The 17,987-nt window shown below is 40.1% G+C and overlaps 1 protein-coding gene across 1 annotated transcript; it reads left to right on the forward strand.

Moving 5' to 3' along the window:
* The first annotated feature begins 1,753 nt into the window (after window positions 1-1,753).
* Window positions 1,754-5,848, forward strand: LOC143748991 (chemerin-like receptor 1). The gene is made up of 2 exons (XM_077241331.1): window positions 1,754-1,859; window positions 4,012-5,848. Exon 2 carries the CDS (start codon window positions 4,022-4,024, stop codon window positions 5,039-5,041), a length of 1,020 nt encoding a protein of 339 aa, XP_077097446.1. The 5' UTR covers window positions 1,754-1,859; window positions 4,012-4,021; the 3' UTR covers window positions 5,042-5,848.
* Window positions 5,849-17,987: the final 12,139 nt, after the last annotated feature.

Here is a 17,987-nt window from a genome sequence, read left to right on the forward strand (position 1 = left end):
AATGTGCCGGTGAGTGACTGCCGACTAGCAGCGGGAAAACATCAAACCTGTTTCCACCCGACCCGATAGAAGCAGCACAAACATGCCTTAGAAGTCAGTTTTCTATACATACACATGCACTAACATTTGTATAGCATTAATGTACAAATAAAAAAGTTCCTGTGCAAAACTAAACTTGCAGTTAGGCACTGGTTTGTTATAAAAAAATCATTTTCATGCAGTGCAGGGCCCCACCACACCTCTCGAATCAATGTAAATGGTAGGCCTACGACCCGCAGGTCATGTGCTTCTGCTGCGGACCTGCGGCGAATCACTTGATGAGACAGGAGCTGGAGTGAGCCGTGATAGGAACTAGGAAGACGGGAAGAGTCATGTCTTTCCTTAAGAAAGGAAAATCATGGGCTCAAAAACGAAAGGCAAATGAGGGCAAGCAGTTGCTCACTCAGTTTTTTGAAAAGAAAGGTGAGCTCCAAATGCATCATCGAGCAATGACATTGTTTTAACATAAATATCTACTCTCCAGGTAGAATAGCATACATTTATGTTCGTACTCTACTTGAATAATATACCAATACTCACACCCTACATAGCAAGCGAGCAAACAATGTTTCTGGGTAAATAACGGAGTGAGAAGCAGACGGAGGCGGAGCTCAAAACACTGCCACTCTAGGCAGCTGCGCAGCTTGTCTCCTCTTCTGCTGCAGTTCTCCCCACTCCCAGAGTCAGAAGTTTACATGAAAACACTGTATATTTCCCTCCATTGTCAAAATCTAACACCCGCGAAAACACAGATCGTTAAGCGCCTATTTTACCGCATTTTTATGCAAATTAGCTAGCGCACGCTCTTACATTAAGTACAGGATTGTTCTCAGTTTAATGCACATCTTAATGATTGAAAATGACTTATTTTAAAACGTAATTCAAAGGCTGAATTCCTAGTTTGGCGGTTAGTGTACCTTGTGATTCTATAGTCTGCATTTATTTTAAACAGACAAATAATCATCAATTAACTTGTCCTACACTTTAAAAATGTATTGTGAAAGGATATTTTAGCAACAATTTGTTTACATTTTAAGTGTTTTTATGCTAAAAATGCAATACCCCACCCATTGGTATCACTATGGTATTTGGTACAGGGGCCCAGCAAGATGGTTTGTACCCAGGGCCCAAAATTTGGTGCTACGCCCATGCAAATAAATAAATATATATAGCTACCTTTGAGTGGAACAGTTTGGTGTCTGTCTCATTGGCAATGGCAAACATAACTCAAAACAGACCTAGAGGGAGAAAATATATCAATGACCATGATATCCTGTTATCATAATAGTTTAATTATTATAACTACAACCATTAACATTATAATAGTTGCCTCTTATATAGCTGATTATTTAGCCTACAGGCTTTTCAAGGACAATAACCCTCAGTTAATAAAATTGTAATAACATAATTGCCAAAACAGATTTGGTAAACGCTCCACTGCATATTTGTGTGTGCGTTCTGGATAATGAAAAGTGTATCTATTTACAACGTGTTTTGCAGTGGCGAGCAATGTAGCCAACCACGGACACAGTTGTTGATCTCTTAAACGCAATGGCCAATCTGAGGTGTTTAAGGTTGTCATATTACACTCACCGCTCAAAATGCCAGAATTTGTATTCAGTGCTGCTATGCAGCAGAGCCTCTGTCCAAGAACAAAGAAGTCCTGCAGCTCAAATCGCAGCTGACGAAAACAAGCGTGTGCTGCAGCCGTCAAAAAGAAACTTAGATATTCAGTGCACTGTTTTAGCTCGCATTTTCAGACTACTCTGAGATTGACGCAGTCTTCTGATTTTCTTCATTCTGCACTGTTGCTGCCAAAGGTAAGAATATTTTGCAGAAAATATGCTGAAAGCAAAGCATTCAAACCAAATAAATAACAATAAAAAATAATATATTTATAAAAAAATGATAAATTACATGCAGATGTTATTTGATTTCAACAGTTGTGTGCTATAATGGACAATAATATTTAACATGCATGTAGTGTTGTTTTTGCAGATATTGCTGTTTTTGCACTCTAATCGGGGTAACAATTTTTCTTTTTGTAATGGAAATGCTTAGTAAATGCTTTCATTCATAATATATTAAATTATGCAGTTTTTTGTCTTTGATATTTGAATTACTAATGTGATGTTTTTCCCCCTGATTATAATATAGGGTATTTAAATGCATTCATCACTGAAATTAAATTTCAGTGTCATTGACTATAACATAAGTATTTCTAAAATATAAGATGATATTTTATCCTTGAAGATAGTTTGAACAGAAGAGCATTCCATGCTTTCATTGGGGGGTCATTTGGAAAGAGAAACATGTTTTACATCTCCTGATATAGGAATAGTTAACTAAAAAAATTGAAATTCTTTCATTGCTTGGCCATGAACCTGTATGAGGTTAATATTTCTGTTGGACATGAAAATAAAACCATTATGCAGCTCTTTTCCATAAAACAGTTCATAGTCACAACTTCTGTTAAGCTTTTTGTCTGCACTATTCTTTTAACTCTAGATCAGTGTTTGGGGTACACCAGGGGACCCCACTAGACTTTTCCTTCATTTTTAAAAAGTGTTACCTTCATCTCACGGGCATGAAACTCTGTGACTTTTCCTAAATAATCTATCTAAACATGCACAAAAAACTGGGCTTGATTGTGTTGTTCTAAAGGTGTGTACATTTTTTTACCATTTAAGGTGTTTGCGGTCAAAATGACCCCACATTGAAAATGAATGGGAAAATTTAAAAAATGACTTTTTTCATTTTGTTTGTCAAAAAAATAAAAGTAAATTATAAATCTGAAAATGTCTACATATAAACCAAGGTCTGGTCCTAGAGCATAAATAAAAAGTAGAACGAACTTTCCATCTCATACACACACACACATACAAATGTATGTGACTGCAACAGAGAGCATTTTTACAGAAATTGGCAAATAAAACAAACTAAACTGGCATAAACCTGAAAAAAATTACATTTATATCAAGGTATGGTCCTAAAGCATAAAGACAAAGTGGAACAAACTTTCTATCTCATACACAAACAAACACAAACACAAACACACACATGTATGTGACTGCAACAGAGAGCATTTTCATAGAAATTGGCAAAAAATCAAAAATCAACTAAACTGGCATAAATCCGAAAAAATATCACAAATGCAACATGGAACAAGCATGTTCACACACACACACATACACACACACACACACAGAGAGAGAGAGAGAGAGAGAGAGAGAGAGAGAGAGAGAGAGAGAGAGAGAGAGAGAGAGAGAGAGAGAGAGAGAGAGAGAGAGAGAGAGAGAAAGAGTCGGAAAATGTGACTTGTAATGTTTCTGCAAATGTTTGTATAACAATTTGCAAAAGCAGATAATACAAAATATATCAGACGACAACAAATTCTAACTTTGACAAAAATAGATTTTTTTTATGTATTTCAGAATGTTTAAATATATATTCACAAAATATATATAATAAAGTTGTGAGGAGAAGAAGCATCAAGAAAAATGAAGTGGAAAAAGTCGTATGTGGTCCTATATGGACCTCTATTGGATATATGTGGTCATTGCACATTCTTGCTTTAATTATAATTTCTAAAGTTTTTCGACAAACCAGCAGATGTCAGTATTCTATCCCTAACAAATAGAGCAATGTCCAAAAACAATTTAGATTTAATTAAGATCGTCATTTAAGTGGTTTTCTTTAAAAAATAATTTTTCATGAGCCAATTTATGGCCTAGTTAAGTAATTGTGCAGTAAATAAGTAAACAACTTCCAAATTTCCACAAAAACACAGCATAAATGTATAGTTGAGGAGAAAATAAAAAAATGATATATAGTTTTCCATATAAAAAAATTATATCTACCAGACCCCAAACACTAAAATCGTTATCCTTTTTGAACACTGATCTAGAACACAACAAAACATGAACAGAACCACAATTAAATAATCCATTCATTTTTTTCTTTCTTTTACAGGATTTACAAGATGTCTGCAGATAACAGTAACTGGAACAATACAGACTATGATTCTGACATTCTAGAATTTCAAAGCATAGTAAATACAAGCAGTAAGCATTATCAACATGAGATCAGGATGACCTACTTGATTTCATATTATATTGTTCTCATTCTTGGTGTCACCCTCAACTTCACTGTCATTGTCATCAGCTGCCGGAAATACAAGAGTTTTCAGGAGGTTGCTATTTGGATTATGGCATTGGCTGTAACACATTTAGTCTCCTGTACATCTGTTGTGTTTCAGCTCCTGTATGCTTACAATAACTTTAAATGGAATTACGGAAATGCAAGCTGCAAGTTGTCATCCTTTATCATCTACGGCAGTATGTTCTTCACAGCAACCATGCTGAGTCTCTGGAGCATTAAATCTACACCTTTAAAGAGCATTTGCACAAAAAAGAGCGATAGTTGTAACATCATTCTGATTTCATTCTCTTGGACTGTTGCAGCAGTCTTGGCATGTCCTTCGCTGTTTTCCAGAGAGGTCCGATATCTTCAGTGCATTGATGACTATGACTTGGACAAATCCAGAACAACTCAAGACGGCATTACAAGGCTGAAGGCTGTCGTTGTCATGCGATTCCTCCTCGGGCTAGTGGTGCCAGCTTTGGTAATGTTTCTCAGCTGCTGTGTGACATCATCTCATAAATTATGTAAATTATGTAGGAAGCAGGCACAAATCATCTGTGCTATAAAGATTGCCTACTTTGTGTGCTGGGGCCCTCAAATCATCTTAACTATGTTTCAAGCCACTGTAAGCGGCAGCCTGGGTAAAAATGTGCCAAAATATGGACTTCCAGCTGCTACCGTACTGGCCACAATCCACCTCTTTACCAGCCCCCTCATCTATTTGTTACTGGGATGCAGTTTTAAAATGAGGTGGATGGGGCATGACCCAGATCACAATGATAAGAGGATGTGTCACGATCGCAGTTCAGAGGGAAGGGGGGCCCCCTTGGTAGAAATCGCTAACCGTAACGTGTTTTAGGGGCCGTTTACACAACATCATTTTTTAACTAAGCGTTTGAAAACAGGTACCGATACCGTTATCGTCTCCATGTAAACAACAAAAATGTTAATTTGTGAAAATGGAGACGTAATGCATATGCGTATTACATGTATGTTCAGTCAATAGGCGTGTTGTGTTTACTGGCCCGGCATGGATAACACAGCGTTTTTAGTCGTTTTTGCAGATCCGTGTGAACGGGATTGTTTTGACAACGTTGACGTCTGTATGTGAAAAAATATATGTTGATAATCCATAAAATTAAAAAGACAAAATCACAGTTACAGTATGCTGTCGATAGGAATAAAAAAAACACAAGACTCAATTTTACATCCCTAAAACTGAGAAATGTTATTTATTTACCTAGCAGCTTGTGCCCTCCCATGTTAGCGATCCCCCTATCAAAAGCAGACATAGTTTGGCCTTGTTGTCCAGTGAAGTGGTTAAATTCAGCTTGTGGCATGGAAAGGAGCCTCGGCTCGCACTACAAAAAAATGAAGCCTAAATCAGTTTATCAAAAAAGAAAAGAGTGGAGGGAGAGGGAAAGGGAAAGAAAGCTGCAGGAGGGCAGACAACTTCTGACTAGTTTTTTTTTGTGGGGAGGGAGAATGGTGAGGCTTGCGAGAGAAAAGTGTAACTGTAACTTATCACTTTACCTCAGTGAAGTAGGCCTAGTCTTGTCAAAAGTAGCCTACCAGCTGGTATCACTGGGATTACATAAGCAGACCAAACTTTCATCTGTCTGGGATCCCAAGTCCCTGTGTAAAGTATAATGTTTGTTTTTAAATAAAAGTGTTTTTGATAAGATGTCATGTCATAACTTCTCATTTGTGAATAAACCTTCAACACCGAATAAGTTGCTTTTTTTATTTAAAAAAAACTACTCTCATGATTTATTTTTATCTTTGATATTTACAGTAAATGTGCAAATTACTACACGGTCAATTATTTTAGCCGCTAAATAAATGTCATCATGTAAACATTTAGCTTGTTATGGAAAGCTTGTAGAATAGAAATGTTTTTTGGAGAAAAGGATTGGGAATGTTTCCCGATAATATGAAAAAATAGCACCACTTTTGGATTTAATAAAGACTCTAAATAAAGAAATTATAAAGATTTAAAGGTGCAGTATGTGAGAATGATAACTGGTGGTCGAAACAGGTACTGCAGTCGAATTCAAAAAAATCTGAGAAAATTTTATCCTGCTCCTCAGACTGGGCTGGCCCACACGGGTTGCCAGTTTGAGCACACACAACAGGAACGAGCGCAATGGACAGTGAAAATTGGCAACGTGCAGTATCACAGACCAAAAAAATAACAAACATTCCAGTCTGGAAATGCACATTTCAAAGTAAAATAACTGGCTGTGGAAGTGTTTTTCCGAGTGGCAAAAAGTCTAAGTGGCAGCATTGGTTTTCAACGTTAATGCCGTGAAAAACACATAAAACAGATCTAAACAGGAAAGACCTTTAAGATTGACTGTACAAATAGATTTGACAAGAAATCCATGGAAAGCAACGGAAAAGAGAAGCAAATGGATCGCTGCAATTCACAGAAAGAGCTGGACTCCAGACAGCAAAACGTGGATTTACAGTTATCAATTTGACTCAATACGTTGAATTTTAGGGTAAAAACTTACACTATATATTCTATACATACTGTCCTATCATAATAAAAGGCAAAAACGCCCCACAAAAAAATAAAAAATAAATAAAAAAAATTTCAACTGATGCTGGTTAAGCTCCATCCACACACAGAATATCAGCATCTTTTAAGCCACTACATCAACATCTCTCATCATGGGGGTGGGGGAACGTATTCCGACAGCCGGATTGTTTGCCCTTGGATTCTGTTCCCCCCATGATTCTTACACAATGAGGTTCTAATATTTAAAAAAACAGATTTTGATTATCTTCTGCTGATAGCCTGGTGGGTAGCGCACCGATATATAGTCCCATTGCGCTTCGGTGACCTGAGTTCGAGTCTTGACTCATAGGCTATTGTTGATCCTCTCCCCTTCTCTCACACTTTGCTTCTTGCCTACATATTCGACTGTAATATTAAAAGGCAAAAACGCCCCCAAAATAAAAAAAATCTTTAAACTGATGCAGGTTGAGCACCATCCACACACAGAATGGAATCAGCATCATTTAAGCCACTACATCAACATCTCTCATCATGGGGGAGGGGGAACGGATTCCGACAACTCTGGATTGATTGCCGTCGGATTCTGTTCCCCCCATGATACTTAAACAATGAGGTTCTAATATTAGTTGGTGCCGATAGCCTGGTGGGCAGCACACAGTCATATAATCCCATTGTGTTTAGGCGGCCTGAGTTCAAGTCCGGATTGATACTTCTCGTCCAGGCCCTGGTTATTTCTAGGCTTGATTACTGCAATGCTCTTCTAGCTGGACTTCCATCATGTGTTACTAAACCTCTACAAATGATCCAGAATGCTGCAGCCCGCCTTGTCTTCAACGAGCCCAAAAGGGCTCACGTCACTCCTCTGTTCATCTCACTGCATTGGCTACCACTCGCTGCTCGCATCAAATTCAAAGCTTTGACGCTTGCTTACAGATCTGCCACAGACTCAGCTCCGTCCTACTTTCACTCCCTACTACGAGTCTACGTCCCTACCAGAAGCCTACGATCGGCCAAGGAGCGACGGCTCATGGTGCCATCACAGCGAGGCACTAAATCACTCTCCAGAACATTCTCATTCACGGTTCCATGCTGGTGGAATGATCTCCCCACCCTCGTCCGTAATGCAGAATCCCTGACAGCATTCAAAAGACAACTGAAAACTCATCTCTTCCGTGAGTACTTAACATAAAAAAATTAAAAAAAGATTCTTCTTCTCTTTTAAATCTTTCCTTCCCTTTTAATTCTTCCCTTGTCTGGCTTTTGCTACTCTGAGCAATGCCTGAACTTTGTATTTTGAGCACTTCTTGCGTTGTTCTTCCCTCTCCACGATGACTCGCTTGCTTTAGTCCTCAGATGTAAGTCGCTTTGGATAAAAGCGTCTGCTAAATGACTAAATGTAAATGTAAAATGATATGCTTTTGTATATCCTCTCCCCCTCACTCTCACACTTTACTTCCTGTCTAAATACTCGACTGTAATAATAATTATAGGCAAAAACCGACAGCTAGATTGTTTCCTGTCGGATTCCATTCCCCCCATGATTCTTACCTGATAAAAAATTATTTTGATTACCTTGTACTGATGGCCTGGTGGTCAGCGCACAAATATATAGTCCCATTACGCTTAAGCGACCTGAGTTCGAGTTCCGACTATTGGCTTTTGCCTATCCCGTCTTCCTCCTGCCCACTTTGCTTCCTGTTTACATACTGTCCTATTATAATAAACGGCTAAATTGAATGCTAAACTGATGCTGGTTAAGCTCCATCCACACACAGAATAGAATTATCATCTTTTAAGAAACCACATCAACATCTCTCATCATGGGGGTGGGAGAACGTATTCCAACAAAGTAATTTGTTTGTCGTCAAATTATGTTCCCCCCATGTTTCTTATACAAGAGGTTGTATATTTATAAAAATGATTAGATGGCGCTATAATAGCTTGGTGGGCAGCGCACTAATATATTGTCCCATTGCTTTTTGGCGACTTGAGTTATCAGTCCAGACTGATAGGCTTTTGCTGATCCTGTCCACCTCTCTCTCCCCCACTTTGCTTCCTGTTTACATACTGTTCTATCATAGTAAAAGGCAAAAGCGCCAAAAAAAATCATGGGGGTGGGGGAACGTATTCCAACAGCTGGTTTCTTTGCCGTTCCCCCCGTGATTCTTACACAATGAGGTTCAATATTTAAAAAACTTATGCCAATTAGTTGATGCCGATAGGATGGTGCGCAGTGCATAAACATGTAGTCCCATTGCGCTACGGGGACCTGAGTTCGGGTCTCGACTGATAGGGTTTTGCTAATCCCGTCCCCCTCTCTCTCCCACTTTGATTCCTGTCTACATAGCCAACTATAATAATAAAAAGCAAAAAAGCCCAAAATATATATAAACATCTATTTAAAAACAAAAAATAGAATCAGCATCTTTTAAGCCACTACATTAGCATCTCTCATCATGGGGGTGGGGAAAAAGTTTCCTACAGCTTGATTGTTTGGCGTTGGATTCTGTTCTCCCATGTTTCTTACACAATGTGGTTTTAATAGTTACAAAACTGATGCTGGGTAGTTGGTGCCTGACTTACAGAAGCATGCCACTGACGAACAGCGTCCGTTCAGATATCCTTTAGGTGGCCCATGGAAGCTGCCCTGTTGTCTGACCCCAGCCGCCTCGCCACCCTGCCAACAGACGTAAATGGTACTGTTGGCTCAATCTAAGCTTTCTAAGTGGTGTCCACGAAGATACTAAGGTAAGTCCATTCAAATAGGTTACGAGTGTGATTTTTTTAGAAGGGCCCCAAGGGCCCCAAATTTTACGCCATGGTCCCTGGGCCCCCCCAAAAACATACCAAAAGTACCGATCTCTAGAGCCAAAGAAAGATTTTGAGCCTCGAAGCAAATTGTCTCCCTCAGGCTGATGTCCTACTTGCCAACTAAATGCATGAGTTTTTGTAGGTGTTTTATGGACTAACGATCCCTTTTTTGAACTTTTGACCCCTAAACGAGGTTGTAGGGTGCCTAACTTTTCCGCTCGCTCGGTGGGCCCATGAAGAGATGCAAATGGCACCCTCGGGTCATTTGGAGCTGTGTCCACAAAAGTACTATGGTAAGGCTATTCAAAAAGATTGCATATGGGATTATTTTAGAAAGGTCTGACAGAAATTCGACAGGAACAGGCCCTGGGAAGCCATATCGGGAGCGTGGGTTGATCGGAGCAACTTGTTTTCAGGTTTCAAAATGGGCCATTGGGGGGCACTGGTGAGGGTCAACAGGCTGGCCATGTGGCCCAAGTTGTTTTTGGGCCGAAACAAACAAACAAAAATAACTGTCCTGAAATGGACAAATAGCAGTTCTCAAGATATTCTCAAGATAGCATACATCCACACTAGACCCCTAGGGGGGCTATTCTCAAGTTTAGTTGGTGAGTGGACAAATAGTAGGCCAAGGGAACTGGTCACTCACTCACACGGACCACCACATGCAACTAGTGGGGAAATGGGATGTTTAATAGAGATATGAATGCAAAACACCTATTTGGTAGTAGACAAATGGCCATTTAGTAGGTAAGTGGGATTGGTCACTAATGTCCCTGACCATTCACTAGTTGGGAAAAGGACTTTTAGTATGGTTTTTGACACTACTCACCGATTACATTGCATAGGCCTAGGGAACTTGGGGGAGTACTTGTGTTCGAAAAGGCGTTCGACAGAATAGAGCCAAATTTTCATTTATCTACCCTGAGAGCTATGAACTTAGAGGAATACATTTATTCAATGCATCAAAACGCTCTTCGAAGGGCTCCTATTATGGATTTTTGAGTGTGAAACATAGTGAATGAAAACATCCTGCAAAGTTTTAAATCTGAAATTGCACCATATATTAAGTTATTATCTTTCAAAAGTAAGAGTCGACTCTGAGTCAATTAAATGAATCGTTTTTTAAACGATTCATAAGTCGTTTTGTTGTGACGTCAAGATTAGTATATTGCCCGCCCACGTATTGCATGCGCAGACACCAGGGAAAACTTGAACCTCGAACCGGCAGCTGATTCCTGGGGAAACTGGATAGCATCATGTCGAGAAGACGGCGCTGTGCTCTATAATGTGAAGGTAAAGCCTTTTTTTTTTCACTGCCCAAGAACGAGCATGTGAAGAATCAGTGGTTAAAATTCATCTTTACCACGATATCACAGCAGTATAATCCTAAACTTTTGCTGTGTTCCCTTTATTTTACTGACCACTGCTTCTCAAATCCTGCTCACCAATGCAGGATGGGCAAACCTCTTGCTCTTGAAAGATATTGTTCAAAATACTGTTTTGAGTTTTATATTGTGTAGGTCTCCTGTTACTGGCTAACTCATGTTATCACTGTCTTACTGAAATACTTCTGCTAATCAGCTGTGGGCCACTATTACCTAAAACTCTTTCTATTAATGCAGATTGTCTGTCATTCTCACTAATTTGAGGAAATATTTGTTTTACCAACGTTTATGTTACATCAGATCATTCACTATAGAGTTCAGCTAATGTACCTTGCATACATGCACTGTTATTGATACAGTTTCCACCTATTCACCGCAATATATTAGAAAAATACATGGTAAATAAATTAGTACAAATAAAATTATCGGTTTGGACATGCACTTGTTAATGCTGATGGTGAGGAATTACAGTTGCAACATCTTATAATGTGCCTCAAACTGAGTAGCGTATCACTGAGAAACATCCTGTTCAAGTCATCCTTGCGATGGAGGTTCGGGTTGAATAACTAGTTCTAATGTTTCATCATCGGACTTGCACTCGCATTAATATGGTCAAATCGACGTCACTGTTCGTTACTGTGTTTAGTTTACATGGCAATGGGCGTTTTTGTTTTCGACGCACTGTACACGGTAAACCACACACAATCACAAAAGACTGAGCTGTCTGGCCAATCAGAACAGAGTAGCTAGCGGAAAGGAGGGATTTAGAGGGATTGATTCATATGACAAGTCGTTTGAGAAATTGAAAATGTGATGATGTGCAAATGTATGGAAGTAAAATAATGTCAAATGTTTTTGAAATAAAAAGCCTGTTGAATTGCACTACTTGTAAAAAAATAGGCATTGCATTAACCATGCTTGCATTTTAATGCATTGTATTTTTAGGGCTTGCATTTTTAATTGGCTGAAATTCAACATGGTTGAATATTTAAGCTGTGAATATTTCAATTAAAAACATTTCAAACACATTTTCATTATTAAAAATTCAAAAATCCATATTCACCCTTCATATTTAATTTCCAAAATATTCAAACTGTTTAAAAATACAACTATATACATACAGGTCCTTCACAAAAAAATAAAATAAATAAAAATTAAACTTTCATATATTTTAGATTCATTGCACACCAACTGCAATATTTCAGGTCTTTTATTGTTTTAATACTGATGATTTTGGCATACAGCTCATGAAAACCCCAAATTCCTATCTAAAAAAATTAGCATATTTCATCCGACCAATAAAATAAGTGTTTTTAATACAAAAAAAAGTCAACCTTAATAATTATGTTCAGTTATGCACTCAATACTTGGTCGGGAATCCTTTTGCAGAAATGACTGCTTCAATGCGGCGTGGCATGGAGGCAATCAGCCTGTGGCACTGCTGAGGTGTTATGGAGGCCCAGGATGCTTCGATAGCGGCCTTAAGCTCATCCAGAGTGTTGGGTCTTGTGTAACCCACACACGGTTACTGAAGTGCAAACCCTCTAATCCACCAGGGGGTGGGGCGTACACTCCAGGGAGTTTTGAAAAAAAACGCACCTTTCTTCCGTTGAAGACACTGTCCGAACGCATCGACTGGTATGGAAATATCCTCTGAGAGATATTAATTCTAGGATAAATCTTGTACTAAATATTGAAATATTATGTATCCATAAGGTTGAAACCTGTGAGAGAGAAAGAGAAATCGCACAACTTTGCGAGCTCCTAAAGATACCTCCGGTAAGAAAGTTAATATTGATGCGAGTGTTATGCTGGCCGTGTTAGCTCCAGCATGGTGAAAAATACTGTTTTATAAAACCAATCGGAGTTGTGATCTCGATTCTTATTATCTGATACCATATAGACGCAGATTCAGGTTGTTTTATCCTGTTTAAGATGCTCATAAAAGATCGCTAATCGCGCTAGCCACCTGCTAATCACTAGCAATTACAATGTGAATTTGTCTTGATTTTAGCTCTGCTGTTAGCTCAGCTAAACTAGTAACTATTATAGCAGATCTTTTATAGTAGTCACAATGTTAAGGGTGTTTTATACTCTGTTTTGTTGATTTAGAAGTCATTTGATTGAGGGAGTATTTATTTTATTGTTTGTTATCTGTAAGATAAGGGTGATTTAGTTAATTTAATTGCCAATATACATATTTGATATGTATATGAAGAACATAAGTTCATCTTAACTGTTAAAAAGGTTGAATATATTAAAATGTGATGTTAAAATGTCATTAAGATGCATAAAAAGTTAAAATGGATTTTAAAAAAGCAAATATCTGAGTTCAGAAATCTCATGATTCTATTTTATGCTGTGAGATGGAAGTACATACATGAATGATTGATTGTTGTTTATTGGAACTGACCTATCTTATATGGTGTGATGTGTATCTATTCATTTACATAATGATTAGAGTATTTATATCCTGTACAATTGGATATATTGATTTGAGTTGAATGGATATAAGTTGATTGGATTTGAGTGGAAATGAGGCAACAGTAACTAATGTATTCTGTACTGTATGCATAGATTGGTTTTTTAGAGAGGAATGAATCATCCGAATCTGACCTGCGGTCAGTGGCGAGCCAACCAAAGAAACCATTGAGCGGACCGAGAGCCTGGCGTGGCCAGCCGTGGCATCTTCGGAACCATCTTCATTCTGTGCCTTCTTTACATACAGATAAGAACACATAAACCTACCCGGGTAGTGAAACGACCATACATACTTTGAGGAACACACACAAACACCAAGCACTTTCACGGACTCTTTCTTTTGTTTGAAATTGTTTATTTTGGGTTCAGTGTGCGAATGTGCACTCAGGAAGCCGGCTTAGGTAGGCAGGGAATGTAAATAACTGTCATTAACTTGTACAATACATCTCTTGATCTTCACCTCTGTTGTATTCTCTCTTTTCTGCTAACATTTCTATCATTTCAGGCTCCGTAGTCGTACCTAGGAATCTGATATTGACCCAGTTTGATCCATAGCTAATAAAATTAGTCGTCAGGTATACTTAAGAAACCGCTAGAAGGGTTACAAGTGGCGAGCCAGCCAGGAGTCTGGTTAAGTGTTAGCAGTGAACCACATTACAAGTGTGTGAAAATATTTCCAAGTGTGTAAGTTCTTTGTCATCTGTTTAGAGATCACTCTACTAAAGATGGAATTCGTAATGAGCTCCGGTATCAAAGTCCCCAAAGCAGTGATAGTGAGTGGTTTGCTTGAATCACCAGAAGACGAGGAGATCATAGACTTCCTTAAGAGATATGGCTCCATGAGACTTGTCCCAGTTACTGACATTAACTCAGAATTTTATAAAGACCTGATTATCGAGTATCAAGAGGATGTTGCTATTGAAGCTTTAGCCCCTCTTCTGCCTTACACACATGTGCTTAAGGACAATCCAGATGTAAAATACTATGTCCAAGCTCTGGCAAGTGTGTACACCACTAAAGTTGGCTGCAGTGTTACCAAAGCCTACCTTGATGAAATAAAGCAGTTAGCGAAACTGAGTGGACGAGGCTTCGAAGAAGTGCTGAAAGACATGATGTCAGAGATCAGTGAGACAATCGAAACTGATGGCAGTGGTGATAATGAGATTGGGCCCAGACAGCTCAACACGTCTCTTGACACATTTGAACCCCCACATCCTCGGCTGCTCTCAGATCCTCTACAGGAAAGGTTCACTCAAAGTGGCGCTGAGCCATGCCCACCAGCTGATGTGAAACGAAGTCTGTCCGTTGTGGAGAGCGACCTGAATCCACCTGAGATTCAAAAGGTCATTGTTGAGCACATTGTGAGGAGAGACGAATTAAACACACATTCACACTTTCCCATCAAGCTTCGTTCATTCTCAGGCAAGCTCCCCAGACCCAATAGTGAGACAGACTACGACACATGGCGTTCACATGTTGAGCTTCTCAGGAAAGACCCCACCCTGTCTAATCTTCAGAAATCACGGAAAATCTTTGAAAGTTTGCTCTCTCCTGCTGCAGATATTGTCAAAAGACTGAGCCCTGAAGCCACTCCTGAAACCTACCTCCAACTGCTGGACGCAGCCTTTGGAACCGTTGAGGACGGCGAGGAGCTTTTCGCCCAGTTCATGAATACTCTTCAGGATCCTGGTGAAAAGGCCTCTACCTACCTCTGCCGCCTTCAAGCTGCCCTGAACCTTGCTGTTAAGAGAGGAGGAGCTACTGCTAGAGAAGCAGATAGACACATTCTCAAACAGTTTTGTCGCAGGTGTTGGGATAACCCTTTACTCTCTGACCTCAACCTCGAAGAAAAGAAAAGTCACCCACCAACATTTTCAGAGCTCCTGTTATTAGTCCGCACTGAGGAGGACAGGCAGGCAGCTAAAGCCACACGTATGAAGAAGCACCTTGGCATACACCGGCAGCGGGTTATGGCAAGCTCTCAGAGTGCATGTGTCTGCAATCAACAAGCAGCATTCCAGCCTGAGTCCGATCCATTGACAGAGCTTAGACAGCAGGTGGCGTCCCTCCAGAGCCAACTCACCACGCTGATGTCTAAGAAGGCCAAGAAGGTCCCAAAGACCAAGGGGAACACTGAGCATCCATCAGGTGGGCCAGCATCTAAACTTGACCCCAGAGCACCAAGCTGGAAACCTATCGACTCAAAGACAAGCACCCAGCCGAGACCTTGGTATTGTTTCAACTGCGGTGAAGACGGACACATCTCCTCAGCCTGCAGCAACAATCCAAACCCCACTCTCGTCAATGAAAAAAGAGATCAATTGAGAGAAAAACGGCGCCTCTGGGAGACTAAAGAACACTCACCAGACAAAAGGGATTTTTAGATGGAGTCTCAGTTGCAGGGCAAACTGAGGCTGGAGCAGTTCACCAATGCCCTGCTAATGATAAAAGTGATGCCAAGCCCAAGTTCAGTGCTGCCTTGAACCAATCTACTGTTAGAAAACACCCCTTCAGAGTCCCACAAAAACTTATAGGCATGAAAAGTACAGGCCAAGTTACCATCCTGGGCAAACAGTTCAGCTGTCTCCTTGACACAGGTTCGCAAGTAACCACAGTCACCAAGTCTTTCTATGACAAATACCTGTCTGAGCAACAAATCGAACCACTCTATAACCTTTTGGAAGTTGAAGGGGCCAATGGTCAATCTGTGCCCTACTTAGGATATGTTGAAGTCACAATCACCTTCCCAAAACAGTTCCTTGGAGTTGAATATGAAGTCCCGACATTGGCCTTGGTTGTTCCGGACAGTGGCACTTCAGGGTACCAGGTACTGGTTGGTACAAACACACTCGATGTAGCATATTCTATGTGCAGGGAGAAAAGTCCAGCAAACTACCACCCTGTCTCGAACGGCTACAGGACTGTGCTTAAAGTACTTCAACTGCGACAGGAACAAAGTCATGACAGTAACATCGGACTGGTGAGGATGCGAGGCAGGGGCAGAAAGCTCATTCCAGCTGGAGGAACAGTTGTTCTGGAGGGAGTGGCATCAGTTAAAGAGTTCCATATTGAGAGGACTGCTGTCATTGGGTACCCTTCATCCTCTTCTCTGCCTGGAGGGCTGTTAGTAAAACCCTGTCTAGTTGATCTACCAGGCCGACTACCAGTTGTGGTCTTGAACGAGTCGGAACACGACATTATTATCCCAGCTAAGAGTGTGATTGCTGAGCTCTAGGGGTGCAACGGATCAAAAAACTCACGGTTCGGATCGTTTCTCGGATCAGAGTAACGGATCGGATCATTTTTCGGATCAGCAAAAAAAATAAAAAATAAATGGCCTCATGTCTGCACCTATAACCACACCGATAGTTAGGCCTGTCACGATTACAAATTTTGCTGGACGGTAAATTGTCCAAGAAATTATTGCGATAAACGATAATATTGATAATAAACGATAATATTGTCGTTCTGAGACCATTTTCATCTAAAATAATGATAATGGCATAATAATGCAGGTATAGCTTTTCAAAGATCAATAAACTTTTATTTCTAAAGACTATTTAACACTGAAAACATTTTAAATATCCGCAATAAATGAACAAAACAACCAAAAACAATAAAAGCAAGGGACTCTCATTCTCTGTTAACAAAAAATGCATGTCTTGTCTTACCAATGTGTGACTTACGTTCACACTGAGAATCATATGCATCATGTACTGTGTGAGCATGCGTCTCATATGAGTATGTGCGCGAGTTTGTGTGTGTGCGTGCGTCTCTCATATGATTATGTGCGTGGAGAGTTTGTGTGCGCGCATCTCGCGTGTGTAGAGTTTGCGTGTATGTGCGTGAGCGACTTTAGGTGTGTCTTTGTGCATTTCATATGTTGTTTGAGCATTCAGCAGTATACATGTATGTTTGACTACTTAGTATGTGTATGCAAGTGTTTCATATATGTGTGCGTGAATGAAGTTTGATTTAAGCCCTAGATGGCACCTTATATGAGGGAGAGAGAGAGCGCTCGCGAGAGAGAGAGAGAGAGAGAGAGAGAGAGAGAGAGAGAGGGACGAGCGAGGGGGTAGTGCTGCGCGAATGCCGTTTGTGATGGCTTTAGCCCAGTCTGATTGTGCAACAAGGGGCTGCTTAAATGCTGCAGTGATAAGCGGTTGTTGAGCAGCCTTAGTTTTCACTCCTGTCAGTGAAACATCGGGGTGATGTCGCTTCAAATGCGTGGCCATGCTGCCACAGTGCCTACACATTGTCACGGTTTTATCCACTAACCTCTTTCCTTCATCATTATATTTGACAGGGAAGCCAAAATGCTCCCATACAGGGGATTTAAATGACGCGGGCGTTCAAGCTCCTCCGTTCCTCCGCTCGCCATGACCACGCTGTGTGTGGACTGAACATGCGCACAACTTTTTTTTTTTTTTATAAATCAATCCGCGGATCACGTGTGTGCCGAACCGAAGATATTGATCCGAACGGATCACGGATCAATGATGATCCGTTGCCCCACTACTGAGCTCAGTGCAATCCAGGCTATCCTGTCTCACAAACAGAGCGTGACCCATTCAGCTGAACCAGAACACTCCAAGGCAGCT

This window comes from Siphateles boraxobius, unplaced genomic scaffold (assembly GCF_051911475.1).
Source record: "Siphateles boraxobius isolate OS27281-9 unplaced genomic scaffold, OSU_SipBor_1 24, whole genome shotgun sequence".
Lineage (NCBI taxonomy): Eukaryota > Metazoa > Chordata > Actinopteri > Cypriniformes > Leuciscidae > Siphateles > Siphateles boraxobius.

What these genes read in the sequence shown, in the direction of transcription:
- LOC143748991 (XM_077241331.1), top strand. Translation starts at nt 4,022, where the DNA reads ATGTCTGCAGATAACAGTAACTGGAACAATACAGACTATGATTCTGAC.